The sequence below is a fragment of the Chrysemys picta genome, chromosome 2, assembly GCF_011386835.1.
Source record: "Chrysemys picta bellii isolate R12L10 chromosome 2, ASM1138683v2, whole genome shotgun sequence".
Lineage (NCBI taxonomy): Eukaryota > Metazoa > Chordata > Testudines > Emydidae > Chrysemys > Chrysemys picta.
In genome coordinates, this window is record NC_088792.1 from 280932590 (window position 1) to 280946793 (window position 14204).

The 14204-nt window shown below is 39.7% G+C and overlaps 1 protein-coding gene across 28 annotated transcripts in view; it reads right to left on the reverse strand.

Moving 5' to 3' along the window:
* The window catches only part of PTK2 (protein tyrosine kinase 2), a 359211-nt gene that overhangs the window by 18977 nt on the left and 326030 nt on the right, over positions 1–14204 (reverse strand). For all 28 annotated transcript variants that reach the window (XM_024102644.3, XM_065586258.1, XM_024102653.3 and 25 more), the window contains one exon: positions 477–539. In XM_024102644.3, the coding sequence (XP_023958412.2) occupies positions 477–539 (63 nt within the window). The remainder of the gene's footprint in view (positions 1–476; positions 540–14204) is intronic.

The window sequence follows — 14204 nt, forward strand, 5'->3', positions numbered from 1 at the left end:
TTTATTTTCTACTAGCTCATTTACCCCCAGAGAGATTGTTGTTGTCGCATTACTCAAGACTTATGTTACTTATGAGAAAGCTCTTCAGTTACTTAAAAATCTGCATAGGTTATTTTAATCTTGCTTCCTGTTGACAGAAATCTAAGCAAAACTATCCCTATTTTTAAATAAAAGCCCTGGCTATACATCACATGTACACTGTAAAATAATCAGAGTGTATTTGCTAAAACATTCAGGCATCTGTTTCAACAGCAGCACCAAGAAAAAGAACCCCAAACTGTTGTGTGAACAAATTTGCTGTTGCTGCCATTCCCGCAGAAGCTGAGCCTCTGGAAACTTTCAGACCCATGTAATAATAATGGAAACATTTAGCAAACTTTAACTCGCCTCCCATAATCAGGGCAATGTACAGTGTGTTCTACAGAGACCTACAGAAAGAGCTGATAGATGAAAAGATACCACACATATATACTTACCGGGCCCTGGAGGCTCCCGTCCTCTCGGTCTATGCTGCCTCTGGAGAGCCGCACATCAGGTTTCTAAAGGAATGAAAAATGTGGTTTGGATTTTGTTTATGAGAGCATTACAAATTCAAACAGCCTAGGATTAAATTCAACCTAAAGGCAAGAAAGTACTATAGAAAAATTTACACTTTGACTACTAGAGATGTGATTTCATTGCATTCCTCACATCCCCGGTTCTTGTAACATGCTCCTGCAAGTACAGATAAAGAAACTAGCAGTAGTTTCTAAAGAACTGTTTTTCAGCTACCCATTTTCTGCTAGCACATAAAAATGCTTTATATAAATATTGATAGTACCATTTCCCCAACACAACATTGGAAAACCTGCATTTTAATTCTCTCAGAGGCAGCAAAGTCGTTTTTTATTGTATTTTCTTCCTAACAGCGAAAATTTCAACCACAGGATGAGAAATGCTGCGCATTAATTCCTGTTTCCTGCTTGAGAAAGGCTTATATGTACTTGGCTCCATCTCCAAGCCTGCAAATGGGGCCAATTACTGGAGCTCTTCAAACACTGCGTTTAAGATACAGAAAGCTAATAAAGAAGACTGGTTTCAATATCCTTCTGCTGACAGAAGAAGCAATAAACAAATTTACCTTTTATTAGAGTTAAAAACAGTACATGGAGGGCTCTTTTTAAATGGTACAAATGAAAAGCTTTAGGGAAAAGTTTTTTTTTTTTATTTTTAATTTAATTTATCACTCTCTTCCTCACACACCCAGGTATCCACTGTATTTATACTTCTGAGACAAAAAAACATTTGGAAAGACCAACAGATAGGCATTCCTGAAACAATGGCTACTTTTGATCCCAAGACCACAAGGTCAGCTCAGTTAGGAAATTCCTCTGATGTCATGGATAGACCGACAAAGAATGAAAGAAGATCTGTCTTCTACCTCCCTCAGCTAGGAATGTGTATGGAGGAGTCCATTTTCCACTGCACATAATGCCTACTAACTCCAGTGCAAATTACGTGGGAATACAGTGGGGTTTTTTCTTATTTAGATAAATGCAGACTATGATACACTGGATTTCACTAAAGTTATGTCATGTAGGGCTGTAAATTGTTTTGGGGTCAAACTTTTTGGAGGACAAAAATTCTGTGATTTTCATTTAAAACTACCCAGTCTCTATTCTCTGCTTATGAATGAAAATATGGGAGTGCTGTGCCCAGGAATACTCATGGTTAGACATATCTTGTTAAATGTTCCTGAAAAAAATTGACGTTGTGCTATACTGCAAAAACACACCTAATATCAGTCTTTAGGAATAGCCACCATTTGTTGGCAGCCAGTAAGAAGAGCCTGAGCTGTGGTACAGTCATACTGTCAGAATTCACTCAGGCTTTCACAGACTATTTACTATTTGTATTAAAGTAGTGCTTAAAGGCCCCAGATGAGATCAAAAACCCTTTGTGCTAGGCACTGTACGACTACATAGAAAGAGAGAGTCCCTGCCTCAGCGAGTCCTTACATTTTAAATAGACAAGACTGACAAAAGGTGGGAGAAAGGCAGTATTCTTCTTATTATTATTCTGGAAAACTGAGGCAGAGAGAGATTGTGTGACTTGCTCAAGGTCACCCCGGAGAGTCTATAGCAAAGCTTGCAACTGAACCTAGATCTCTTGTATCTCAATCCATTGCCTTAACCACAAGAGCACACCTCCTTTCTGATGAAAGATTCTTTTTTGCTAGCTATGTAGGTGTCCAATATACATATAAATATATATCTTACATAAACCATGTAACGTTTTTCATTATATTTTAAACTGAACTAAACACCACAAAAATTATCTTGCTTTATCTTAGTAAATCTAAGAGCTTTACATTACAATTGGATTTGGAGCTAGTGTTCAGAAATTGTCTTAGTTTCATTTTTATTTACATTGCAAATGCTCTTGGGCAAAGCAAAAAAATCTTAGTCACTAAAACACTGGATTGGGCAAACTTTAATGATTTTTAAGTTTCAATGAATTTACTTATTCTTCCAGGAAAGTGCCTAATAGCAGCATTCTCTCAGATAATGGTGAAATATTCTGTGTTTTTGAAGCAAAGGCAGAAGCATTATTACATACACTTGACAGAATAAAATACAACTTTCGGTGACATTAAATAGATACAGAGAAAAGGAAAATTGATGGAATTACAGTACTTCTATTTTCTCAGCTTCAAAATACAAGCAGGGGAAAAAATCACTATCTTTTGATTGTGACTTGTTTTTAATATTCTGTAACTTTGTCCTTTAAATGCCAGGATCACACAACAGTGCTCTCTGACTGACTACTATATAAAGAACAGAAATCATGTCACACAAGTACTCCAGACAGTTAAAAAGAAACGGTGGAAAAGAAAGTCTCCACATGTCCCAACATAAATCTAGACTTTTCACACATGCTCAATTGCTAATACTTGCTCTCAGTCTTATTTCTATAGGCTGGATTCAGTGCCCACTGAAATCAAAAGAAAGACTCCCATTGACTGAATGGGCTTTGGATCAGAGCCTCTAATGAACAATTCACTTATATTGTAAACACATTTCAATTTTAATCATCTTTAGGGATTCTCTTCCTTTTGGGCTTTGCCAAGATCCATATTTCTGCAATTCCTTCTATATTTACTCCCTTCTCCACTTTTGCCTATCTTGGTGCTTCTGTGGCCCCTCCCATAACAGTAGTATCTTAGGTTTCAGAGTAGCAGCCGTGTTAGTCTGTAGCTGCAAAAAGAACAGGAGTACTTGTGGCACCTTAGAGACTAACAAATTTATTTGAGCATAAGTTTTCGTGGGCTACAGCCCACTTCATCGGATGCATAGAATGGAACATATAGTAAGGAGATATATATACACATACAGAGATCATGAAAAGGTGGGAGTTGTTCTACCAACTCTAAGAGGCTAATTAATTAAGAGAAAAAACTTTTGTAGTGATAATCAAGATAGCCCATTTCAGACAGTTTGACAGGAGGTGTGAGAATACTTAACATGGGGAAATAGATTCAATGTGTGTAATGGCTCAGCCATTCCCAGTCTCTATTCAAGCCTAAGTTGATGGTGTCTAATTTGCATATTAATTCAAGTTCAGCAGTTTCTCACTGGAGTCTGTTTTTGAAGCTTTTCTGTTTCAAAATTGCCACCTTTAAGTCTGTTGCTGAGTGACCAGAGAGGTTGAAGTGTTCTCCTACTGGTTTTTGAATGTTATGATTCCTGATGTCAGATCTGTGTCCATTTATTCTTTTGCGTAGAGACTGTCCAGTTTGGCCAATGTACATGGCAGAGAGGCATTGCTGGCACATGATGGGATATATCACATTGGTAGATGTGCAGGTGAACGAGCCCCTGATGGCGTGGCTGATGTGATTAGGTGACCAATAGATTCCAACGAGAAACTGCTGAATTTGAATTAATTAGCCTCTTAGAGTTGGTAGGGCAACTCTCACCTTTTCATGTTCTCTGTATATGTATATATATTTCCTTACTATATGTTCCATTCTATGATTCCAATGAAGTGGGCTGTAGCCCACGAAAGCTTATGCTCAGATAAATTTGCCACAGTACTCCTGTTCTTTTCAGTAGTATCTTACTGGCTAATGAAGACCAAAGAATTTATCCTTGCAACATCTATCTGAGTTAGGGAAGTGTCACAGATCCACAAGATCGGTCCTATGGCCCCAGCTTTGGAACAGTCTCTGGGAGGACCCTGCAGGGTGCCAGACCCTCTAGGGGGTCTCACTCTTCCTTCAGGGAAAGCCACATGGATTCGCTGGACCTCTGGGCCTTCAGCACCCCTGCTTCACACTGTGAGCCCACCTGGGACAGACCCCTGAGAGAGACTTGTACAATTTTAGGGAGCAATGCACCTCCTCTGTCAGGATTTGCAGTGACACTCAGCTAGTGTTGTAAAACAGAGTAGTTTATCAGTAGTCTTGAACACAGCATTGGAAGTCCTTGATTAGCACAGAGAAAAGAAAGTTACAGCAGAGTCCATTCTGGTCAGCACAAAATCCCAAAGCTCTGTCACGCTGACCTCTCTTTGTCCCAGCTCAGGTGTGCGCCTCCACTGCTTCCTGCAGCCAAAACTCAACTACTGCCCTAGAACCTCCCCAGCTGGGCAAACTCTGCTTGGCTTCCTGCTGAGAGGTGGGCCATCCATGGTTGTTGCTTGCTAGGTATCAAAGTCCTCGTGATTAGCTTTGTCACTGTCTTCTCAGATGCTCCTCTGATATGGGACCTAAGGTCCAGACAGCTATGAGCCATTCATACCTTTGCCCCTGAGCTTTTATATTTTATATATATATATATATATATATATATATATATATATATATATATATATATATATATATATATATATATATATATATATATATATATATATATATAAACATAAAAAAATAGGAAAATATTAAAATGCAACTCTACCCTGAAAAGTGACTCTGTAAAAATAGCAACCTGCTCAACAGACTTGTCTCATGCATCATCAACAGAATTGAACCTATGCAAACTCATTGAAAGCAACGGTATTGCACAGGGATCACTGAGGACATGATTTGAAGACAACGATGCCTACAGGTAATGATCAACTGATGATGGCTAGGCAGAGGGCCATTTAATATCCATTTAATTTATATGTATCTTATTAAAAATATAACTGACTTGACTCTGTGCACACAGCCAGCCTATGTAAACACATGTATTTACAATTGTTACCATTATTCTCCAACCCCTGGCTCTTTCTGGTTGTCTATAACATTCCTTTATTTTATCTGGTCTTAAATTAGCTCAAAAGTTTTTTTTTGACGCAGGGTCTGTCTTTTACTGCATGTTCCTACAATACCTACCACTATGGGATATCAGGGCCTTTAATACTTATCTATATAAAACCAACAACATGGATAGCCCTTTGCAAAGGAGCATATTTCCCAGGGGCTAGCAGGTACTGGCCTGCAGCAGATATGAGTACTTCAGAAATGTAAGTACATACACAACAATATAAACACTTTCAGCCTCTGTCTAAGAATACAGTGCTCAATGACTAATAACAGGCACAGATGGCTTTCCAAATCCCTTGAGATAATTCCCATTCTGATTTATTCACGTGTATAGCTGTGGGTTATCAGTTCAGCAAAGTGAGAGTTCTAAAGGCAATCCTATTGCAGCTTTGATCTTTCTAAGTGATAAGATTTCACCGACCCTTTTAGCCCCTGGGTGCTAGCACTGGAACAATGATATGCTGCCAGAATTTTAACGAGAAAAAAAAATCCTACCTCAGTTAGCAACAATGCACATGACATTCCCTGAATAAAATACTCGCCACCCATCACACACAAAAATCTACCAGTTTCAGACTCTATCCATCATTCTAAACCGCCAAACCAAATCCCTCATTCTTTCCATTCCCTACCCCATGCCCAGTACCTTTTGACTCACCATGCTCCCCTTCCCTAGAACCTTATGGAGACTTCCCTACTTGACAGTGGCAGCTGACAGGGATTGTGTGGCTGGTTGGATGGGGAGCTGATCCCCTCTGATGATTAGTTGGTCGGGAAAACATGTCCCCTTTGGTTCTTGAGTGGGCAGTGGAAGGATTTTTCCAGTGCTTATTGGGGCGGGGCAGGGGATCTCATGGCATATGGACTTGGGCGGTAAAGCAGAGCAAAGTTCCCAAGGAAACCAGTCGGTTGCTGAGCCCCATGAAATGAACCCATCCAGCCAAGCTGGTGTGTCTTGCAGAGTCTAGTTAACACCATGATAAGGGATAGAAACATTTTATAAAAAATGAAATCTGAAGATGTTGGAGAAATTCATGGTTTAGGATCCCACATTTACCTGGGAAAGTTTATCACTTGCCATTGGTGAGTGGATTTTTCAAGCCCTGATTCTCCTCATGACCCTTAATGACCGTAGCAATAAAACCACCTCCAAATACATTTCATGTATTTCCATAATATGAATTCTCTCTCTCTTGACCAGTGGTTCTCAAACTTTTTTACTGGTGACCCCATTCACATAGCAAGCCTTTGTGTGCGACCCCCCTTTTAAATTAAAAACACTTATTTACATATTTAACACCATTATAAATGCTGGAGGCAAAGTCGGGTTTGGGGTGGAGGCTGACAGCTCGCGACCCCCCATGTAATAACCTCACAACCCCCTGAGGGATCTCAAACCCCCAGTTTGAGAACCCCTGCTCTTGACCTTTCAGACTGTGGGGCTGAGCAAAGGTTTCTTTCAATGGCAGAAGTACTGAATGTACTAAGCAAAAATGGAAGTGTAAGCAAAATATTTTGTACTTGCTATTTCTACAGATTTCTTTAGAGTGGGAAGAAATTATATCCTTCTGGTCGTAAATACACAGTAAATCTTACAGTAAATCAAAAGCCTCCAAAAGAAAGGGGATTTCTTGTCTTTCAGATGTGTCACATATCTGAATTCTTTTGGAAATATCAACATGGAGTTTTCAGAATGGATGCATATGATGAAGAATTGGAATATAACCTACTGTACTTACATTACTGTTACTCATTAATAAAAACATATTGGTATTTTCAAGACATGCCAAGCTATAATATTTTGGTAGGATTTTCTCATGCTAAAAATTAAAACCCTATTTTAGTAGCAAGTCACATCAGTTACTCTTGAGTTACCGTTCTCAGAGTCAAAGTTGGACAAGTATTAAACCATATGCATGTGGGAACTTTTATATACACAAAAACAAACAACAAGATAAGGAAACTATGCAAGTTATTTCATCCACAGCTATTGAGAGAAGGGAATATAAAGTTTTTAATGTAGCACTGCTCTCTCTGATGCCACAAGTGCTGAGAAACTGCTAAACAGAGTGCATATGTGCCTAATGAACAATTAGGCACTGTCAACACAAAACCAGAGAAGGATCCAAAGTGGGAATAAAATACAAATGGGTGAACAGATCATTTAAATGCTGTAAGAAAACATTTGACAGAAGACCAACATTGCACATGTAGCCAACCAGAGGTTCTGAATCTAAAAAATGTGTCTGCAATTATTTGGAATTTAACTGGCAATATGATATTTAACCTGAAACACACACATGTATGCACATACAGTATATTTCCTCATCCAGGGTTCTTGTATAGGGCACCCGTCACCATGATATTTACGCATTACTAAGGTAAATTATATCTACACGATGGAGGCTTCTGTTTGTCTCCTTTCTTTAGTTGCAGAAGGCTCTCCTTTTGGGTTAAATTTTACAGTCACACACACATATTGTCTATAATCTAGAAATGTCAAAATTCAAATTTCAAAAATCAGGAGTATATTTGATAGTCGGATCCAAAAAAAACAGAATCACCAATAAAAGTCTTAAAAGAATGATTTAAAAATTATTATAACAAATGAATTAACAGATTTACTTGAAAATTCATTCTGTATTCAGAGAGTAAATGATGTAAGTTTGGGTTATACATACACACAAACTATGACTCTAATCCTGCAATCCCATCCATATGGAGAGACCTCTGCCAACATGGATTCCCTATGAATCAACAGGGCTCCATAAGGGCACCAACCTACATAGATCAGAGAGCAGAACAGTGGCCTACATTCTTTTTGTCAGTGCTACAGAGCTGAAATTGAATGTAGCAGAGAGGGTGGTTTGGTGTGGTAAAGTATTGTGACAGTAGTGAGGTAATGCTTGGAAATTGGTATTGTGTTGATGTGAATGTTGCTTTAACTTTGGATTTCCTTGTTTTGTGCTTGTGTTGCTGAGAAAAATACACACGAACAAGCATAAATAAGATTGTGTGTGTAAATAAATGCATGCAAACCAACACATGTGAGGTAGGCTGCAGTTCAGAACGAGATCTTCATTTATATCTTGGACTATTTTAGGCACTGTCTTAATCTGGTTACTGAATTAAGTTATAACTATAGAAACCAGCAGTAATCTGATTTAAGTGGGTCCACAAAGGGGTTTTCAATTAATCAAAAAACAAATTGTATTTACACTGGTGCAACTTTGATGTTTAGACATCATCATCATGTTCCTATTATGCCTCTGGTGTTTAGGGCAGTGATGAAGCTTCTCCACTCCTGTCTGTTTCTGACAAGTCTTTCAATGGTTCCCCAGCTGTGCCCCAGGTTTTTCAGCTCGGCTTCCACAGCTCTTCACCATGTTGTTTTCGGGCGGCCTCGTTTTCACTTGCCTTCAGGTGTCCATCTTATTGCTACTCTGGTGATGGAACAGTTTCCATCCAAAGCACATGACCGATCCATCTCCAATGCCTCCTGGCAATGAGGGTGCTCAGATCCTCTTGGCTGCACTGTGTCAATAGATCTTGGTTTGAGATTGTTCTGGGCCAAAAGATATGCAGGATTTTTCTGAGGCAGGTTGTATGGAATGAAGACAGTTTGGACATGTCATACTTTCTCATTCCCCAGCATTCTGAACTATAAAGTAGTGTTGAAAGTATGCAGCTCTGATAAATCTTGAGTTTGGTTTTGATGCTGTATTTTGATGATTTCCAGACTGTATTTAAGCTCCCGAAGGTGTTCCTGGCTTTACAGATCTTATTCCGGATGTCCTGGCTTGTTCCACTGTCCTGGCTGATGGTGCTGCCCAAGTATGTTTAGACAAGACCTTGATAAATAATGACTCTTCACTTTTATAACCACTTAAATTTGATGATCTCACAGGGCTTTACAAACAAGAAAGCCTCACAACCCCTGTGAGAGTTAGGTCAATATCCTTTTATTAGAGATGGGGAAATTAAAGTTAAGTGATGTGGTAAAAATAGGGTGACCAGATCGCAAGTGTGAAAAATTGGGATGGGGTGTGTGTGTGTTAGTGGTGGAGTAAGTTGCCTATATAAGACAAAGCCCCTAATATTGGGACATCTGGTCACCCTAGGTAAAAATCACAATCAGTGAGAGACTAGAATCCAGAACTCATACCTGGCAGACTCATGCTCTGTCCAATAGAACATCTGAATGATGAAATAAGCAAATGATAGACTTCTGCTTGTTATGCATAACATGCTTAATACTGTTATCCCATCCCTAGATTGTTAGCTGCCAGGTTTGGAGACTTTTTTTTTTATTTGTCTGTACTACACTTAATACAATAGCAAGCTGTTCCTTGATTGGTGTTCCACGCACTTCTGTAATACAAAGAACTGTAGAGTAAATTTTGTCCATCGTCTTTCAGTTCCTCAGCTCTGAGAGACACTGATCTCCAAACATTTACATTTTAGTCATTTTTGTCAAAACAATCTGAAAGAAAATATCTTACTGCTAATTTAATGCCTCAGTGCAATAAAGATGCCAGCCCAGACAGTGTGTAGTATGATCTACCTACCAGCAGATGGACAGGAAAAAAAACCCTGATGTCAGCCCTGTAGTAAAAGAGGTGTCCTAGTAGTAAAAGAGGTGTCAAATACATGACCTCCTAATTCACTTCCTGTCTCCCAGCAGGTAGAGTTTTCTGTGTCTCTGAGCTTGAAGTTTTTAACAGTTCTTTATTCTATCTAACCTTGCTTCTATACTGACTGAAGTAGTTTTAGCTGATGGCTTCCCTTGAGAGATTTGTTTATTGTTTTCTTTTTTATAAGCAGGATTTCAGAATATTGAATTCAGTTAATACCAACCAGTTAATACTGACAGATGCAAACAGAATTTCTGTCTGTCAGTATTAACCAGCTTTGCATAGTAAATCAGTTTTATGAAAGCTACTTTCACAGATAATTTCTTCTCTGCCCATGCAGTAACTTAAATTTTGGTCCCATTCCAATTTCATTCCTTGTTTGCACTGTCCCTGTTAACAATAATCATAGCATAATATATTCAGTGTTAACTATCTTTGTGCTGTTGTGTTTGGAGCTACAGTTTCCTGTTGCAGAAAGTACAGAAAATTCTGAGTCTATGAGCAAATCAGTGTTCTTCCTGGTAAGCAGTGGTTGCACTAGTGCAGGGGTAGGCAACCTATGGCACGCGTGCTGAAGGCGGCACATGCATGAGCTGATTTTCAGTGGCACTCACACTGCCCGGGTCCTGGCTTCTTAAACATTTTAAAAACCTTATTTACTTTATATACAACAATAGTTTAGTTATATATTATAGACTTAGAGAAAGAGACCTTCTAAAAACATTAAAATGTATTACTGGCATGCGAAACCTTAAATTAGAGTGAATAAATGAAGACTCGGCATACCACTTCTGAAAGGTTGCCAACCCCTGCACTAGTGCCACCCCCAGTATGGTCTCTCTTCTTAATGCTCAATATATCATAATAGGCAATTGGTAAATTTCTGTTCTCCTGAGAAACTCGATTCTCTGTGGTAGAAGCAATGCATGTTTTAGGAGCCTGGGGTATGCTGACTGCCTTTGTAAACAGACCTGATTCTGACCTCACACCCATGCAAATTGGGAATAACTTCATTAAAGTTAACTGAGTTACATTCGTTCAAAACCAGTCTAAGTGGAGACTGAAGTCAGGCTCTGACACATCTATTCTCTACACACAGAATAATCCTCTGTTTTTTAGGTGCATCATGCAGGAGGAGAATCATGTTTCTGTAGAGATTTTCTACCAAAACTCATAGTCCTAATGTTTTCTCGATGGAAAAGTATTCTTACCAGAGCATATGTGGGACTCAGCAATAGATTGGAGACAATAATGAACTCTGCTCTTCTCTATGAGACGAAAGAGGAGCCACAGGTGGGAAATACTGGTGCAGAGACAAGTGATTTCTCACCAGACCATGAAGAATGTTCAGAACAAACCTCCCATTGAATCTGATCTTGCACCTTTACACATGCAAGACTCTTGTGACATCTTCAGGAGATATGCACTGGTAAGGTCTGCAGATTGGGCCTATTGTGAGGACAGCTGAAGACTTCATATAAGACACACTGAAAGCAATCTTCTTGGCCAGTGAGATAGAATTCAAATGAAAGGTGAGAGCATCTAAAAACAAATTTCTCCTGATGGATGTTAGGCAGTCTGGATTTAACAGGGAAGTTCATAAAAAAAATGTAGATACAAAGGAAGCCTTTAACCTTCTTCATATCTATGACTATGGTCCATTAGAGACATGTGCTAGTAAACTGTTTTCCACCATAATTTCCCCAGGAATGAACCTGGAGAATGAAATCTCGTTTTCAAGAACTGCCTGGTTGTTAATTAAACAGTTTCCTTCGACAACATACTATGGATTCGAATATATTATGCTAATAAAATGTTAGCTTGTAATACCTAGCAATATATAAATCTCCATTAAATCTGTAACTGGCATCCAAAAAAAAAAACAAAAAAAAAAAAACCCTTGAAGTCTCTGAACAGAATACATACAAAGAAAAAATAGGCAGGAGATGAGCCAAAGGTGAGGGGAGCATCCTTTCCCCTATGATTTGCTCAAGAAAAACAAAAATAATAATCCAAGATGAGATTTTGGAAATTTGCGTGTGACTCTCCATTTCCCCTTTTTGTATCCTTCAAAGAGTTCACACCAGGCCAATCCACCCTTCTGAGGAATGTACAATATAGCTGCTCCCAGAGCTTGTCAACACTACTTCTAATTTTGCTGGAGTGTGTCACCTGAGTGCCAGTGATGGAAAACGCAGGCTGATAAAGGCAGAATGAAATTTAACAAATTCCTCCAAGCTGATGCTGAAGCTATATTACAGGCTACGAGAAGCTTCCTATCAGTCTTCACTGACGCTGCCAAATCCCACCCCATGGAACTATCCAGAGTGGTACACTCTGAGTATCCATTCTGAGTATCTACATCCTGTATTTGAACTGAGTACCTAGAGCTGCAAAGAACTATCATTCTACTTCACTGAAAAGATCATGCATATTTGGGAAGGCTTCCCAAAAATTTCAATCTGCGCAATCTGCAGCCCATAGTTTGCTTGCATTCCTCAAGTTCAGTACATTCACTCATCAAGAAGTTCTGGATACCCTAAAGGAGTCTTGACCCAAGACTTGTGAATCCTATCCAAACCCTTCCTGGCTTGAAAGAGAGAGTCATGAGCAACTGGTGCCACTCATGACCAAAACAGCCAACACCTCATTCAGGGAAGGACCCTTCTCTTCCTCTTTCAAACACGCAAAAGTCCACCCAACACTGAAGAAACCCACCCTGGATACATAAATTCTAGCCAAATACCTCAAAGTGTCAAACCTTCTTTTCCTGAGCAAGCGGATAAGAGAAGTTAGCCAAAAACCATCTTCAACCTTATCTAACTGAAACTAATATCCTGGGTTTGACACAATCTGGATTCAGGCCAGGACATGGAACTGTACTGATTTACTGGTACTGATGACCTGCTGCCAATAGACAGAAGGCAGGCATCCATTCTTATTCTCCTGGACTTCTCTGCAATATTTGATCCAGTTTACAATAAGACAGCTGTCTTGCCTGGAAAGAGGTCGCAAGGGTCGAAGGTAATACACTAAAATGATTTAAGTCCTTCTTGGAGAGATGCACTCAAAGAGTAGTGATGGGACACTGCACGTCTACTATGTTGCCTCATGTGGAGTCTCACAAGTTTCACTTGTCTCTCTGACCCTATTCAACACCTGCATGTAGCCACTAGTTGAATTGGTCAGATGACATGGATTCAAGTGCCTGTAATATGAACATGACACGCTCTACCTATTCTTCACCACATACAACCATAGTGCTATCACCAGTAATTGGATGAGATCAGCTCATGGATAAAGAACAGCTGGTTGAAACTGAATCCAAGCAAGACAGAGGTGATGCTGGTAGGCAGAGGAAAGCATTCTGAAGCGTTTGCAGCCACTGTGCAATCTTCTTTGGTAGTGGGTCGACACCTGCAATTGGTCAATCAGTCTGTAGCTAAATTCTCACACCGCAACATTGGTAAGCAATGCTTTCTACCATATCCAGTTGGCTAGGAGACTCCATACCACCTTGGCAAATGATGACCTGGCCTCAGTTATTCAAGCTGTTGTCAGTTCTGAGCTGCACTAAAGCAAGGAGATACACATGAGATGGTTGAGTTCAGGATCCTGACAAAAGGAAGAAAGGAGAGTTGCAAAATACAGACCCTGGACTTCAGAAAAAGCAGACAGACTCCCTTAGGGAACTGATGGGCAGGATCCCTGGAAGGCTAATATGAGGGGGCAAGGAGTCCAGGAAAGCTGGCTGTATTTTAAAGAAGCCTTATTGAGGGCACAGGAACAAACTATCCCGATGTTCAGAAAGAATAGCAAATATGGCAGGCGACCAGCTTGGCTTAACAGTGAAATCTTTGGTGAGCTTAAACTCAAAAAGGAAGCTTACAAGAAGTGGAAATTTGGACAAATGACCAGGGAAGAGTATAAAAATATTGCTACAGCATGCAGGGGTGTAATCAGAAAGGCCAAGGCACAACTGGAGTTGCAGCTAGCAAGGAATGTGAAGGGTAACAAGAAGGGTTTCTACAGGTATGTTAGCAACAAGAAGGTGGTCAGGGAAAGTGTGGGCCCCTTACTGAATGGGAGAGGCAACATAGTGACAGATGATGTGGAAAAAGCTTAAGTACTCAATGCTTTTTTTGCCTCAGTCTTCACAGACAAGGGCAGCTCTGGGCAACACAGCATGGGGAGTAGGTAAGCAGCCCTCAGTGGTGAAAGAACAGGTTAAGGACTATTTAGAAAAGCCGGACGTGCACAAGTCCATGGGTCCAGATCTA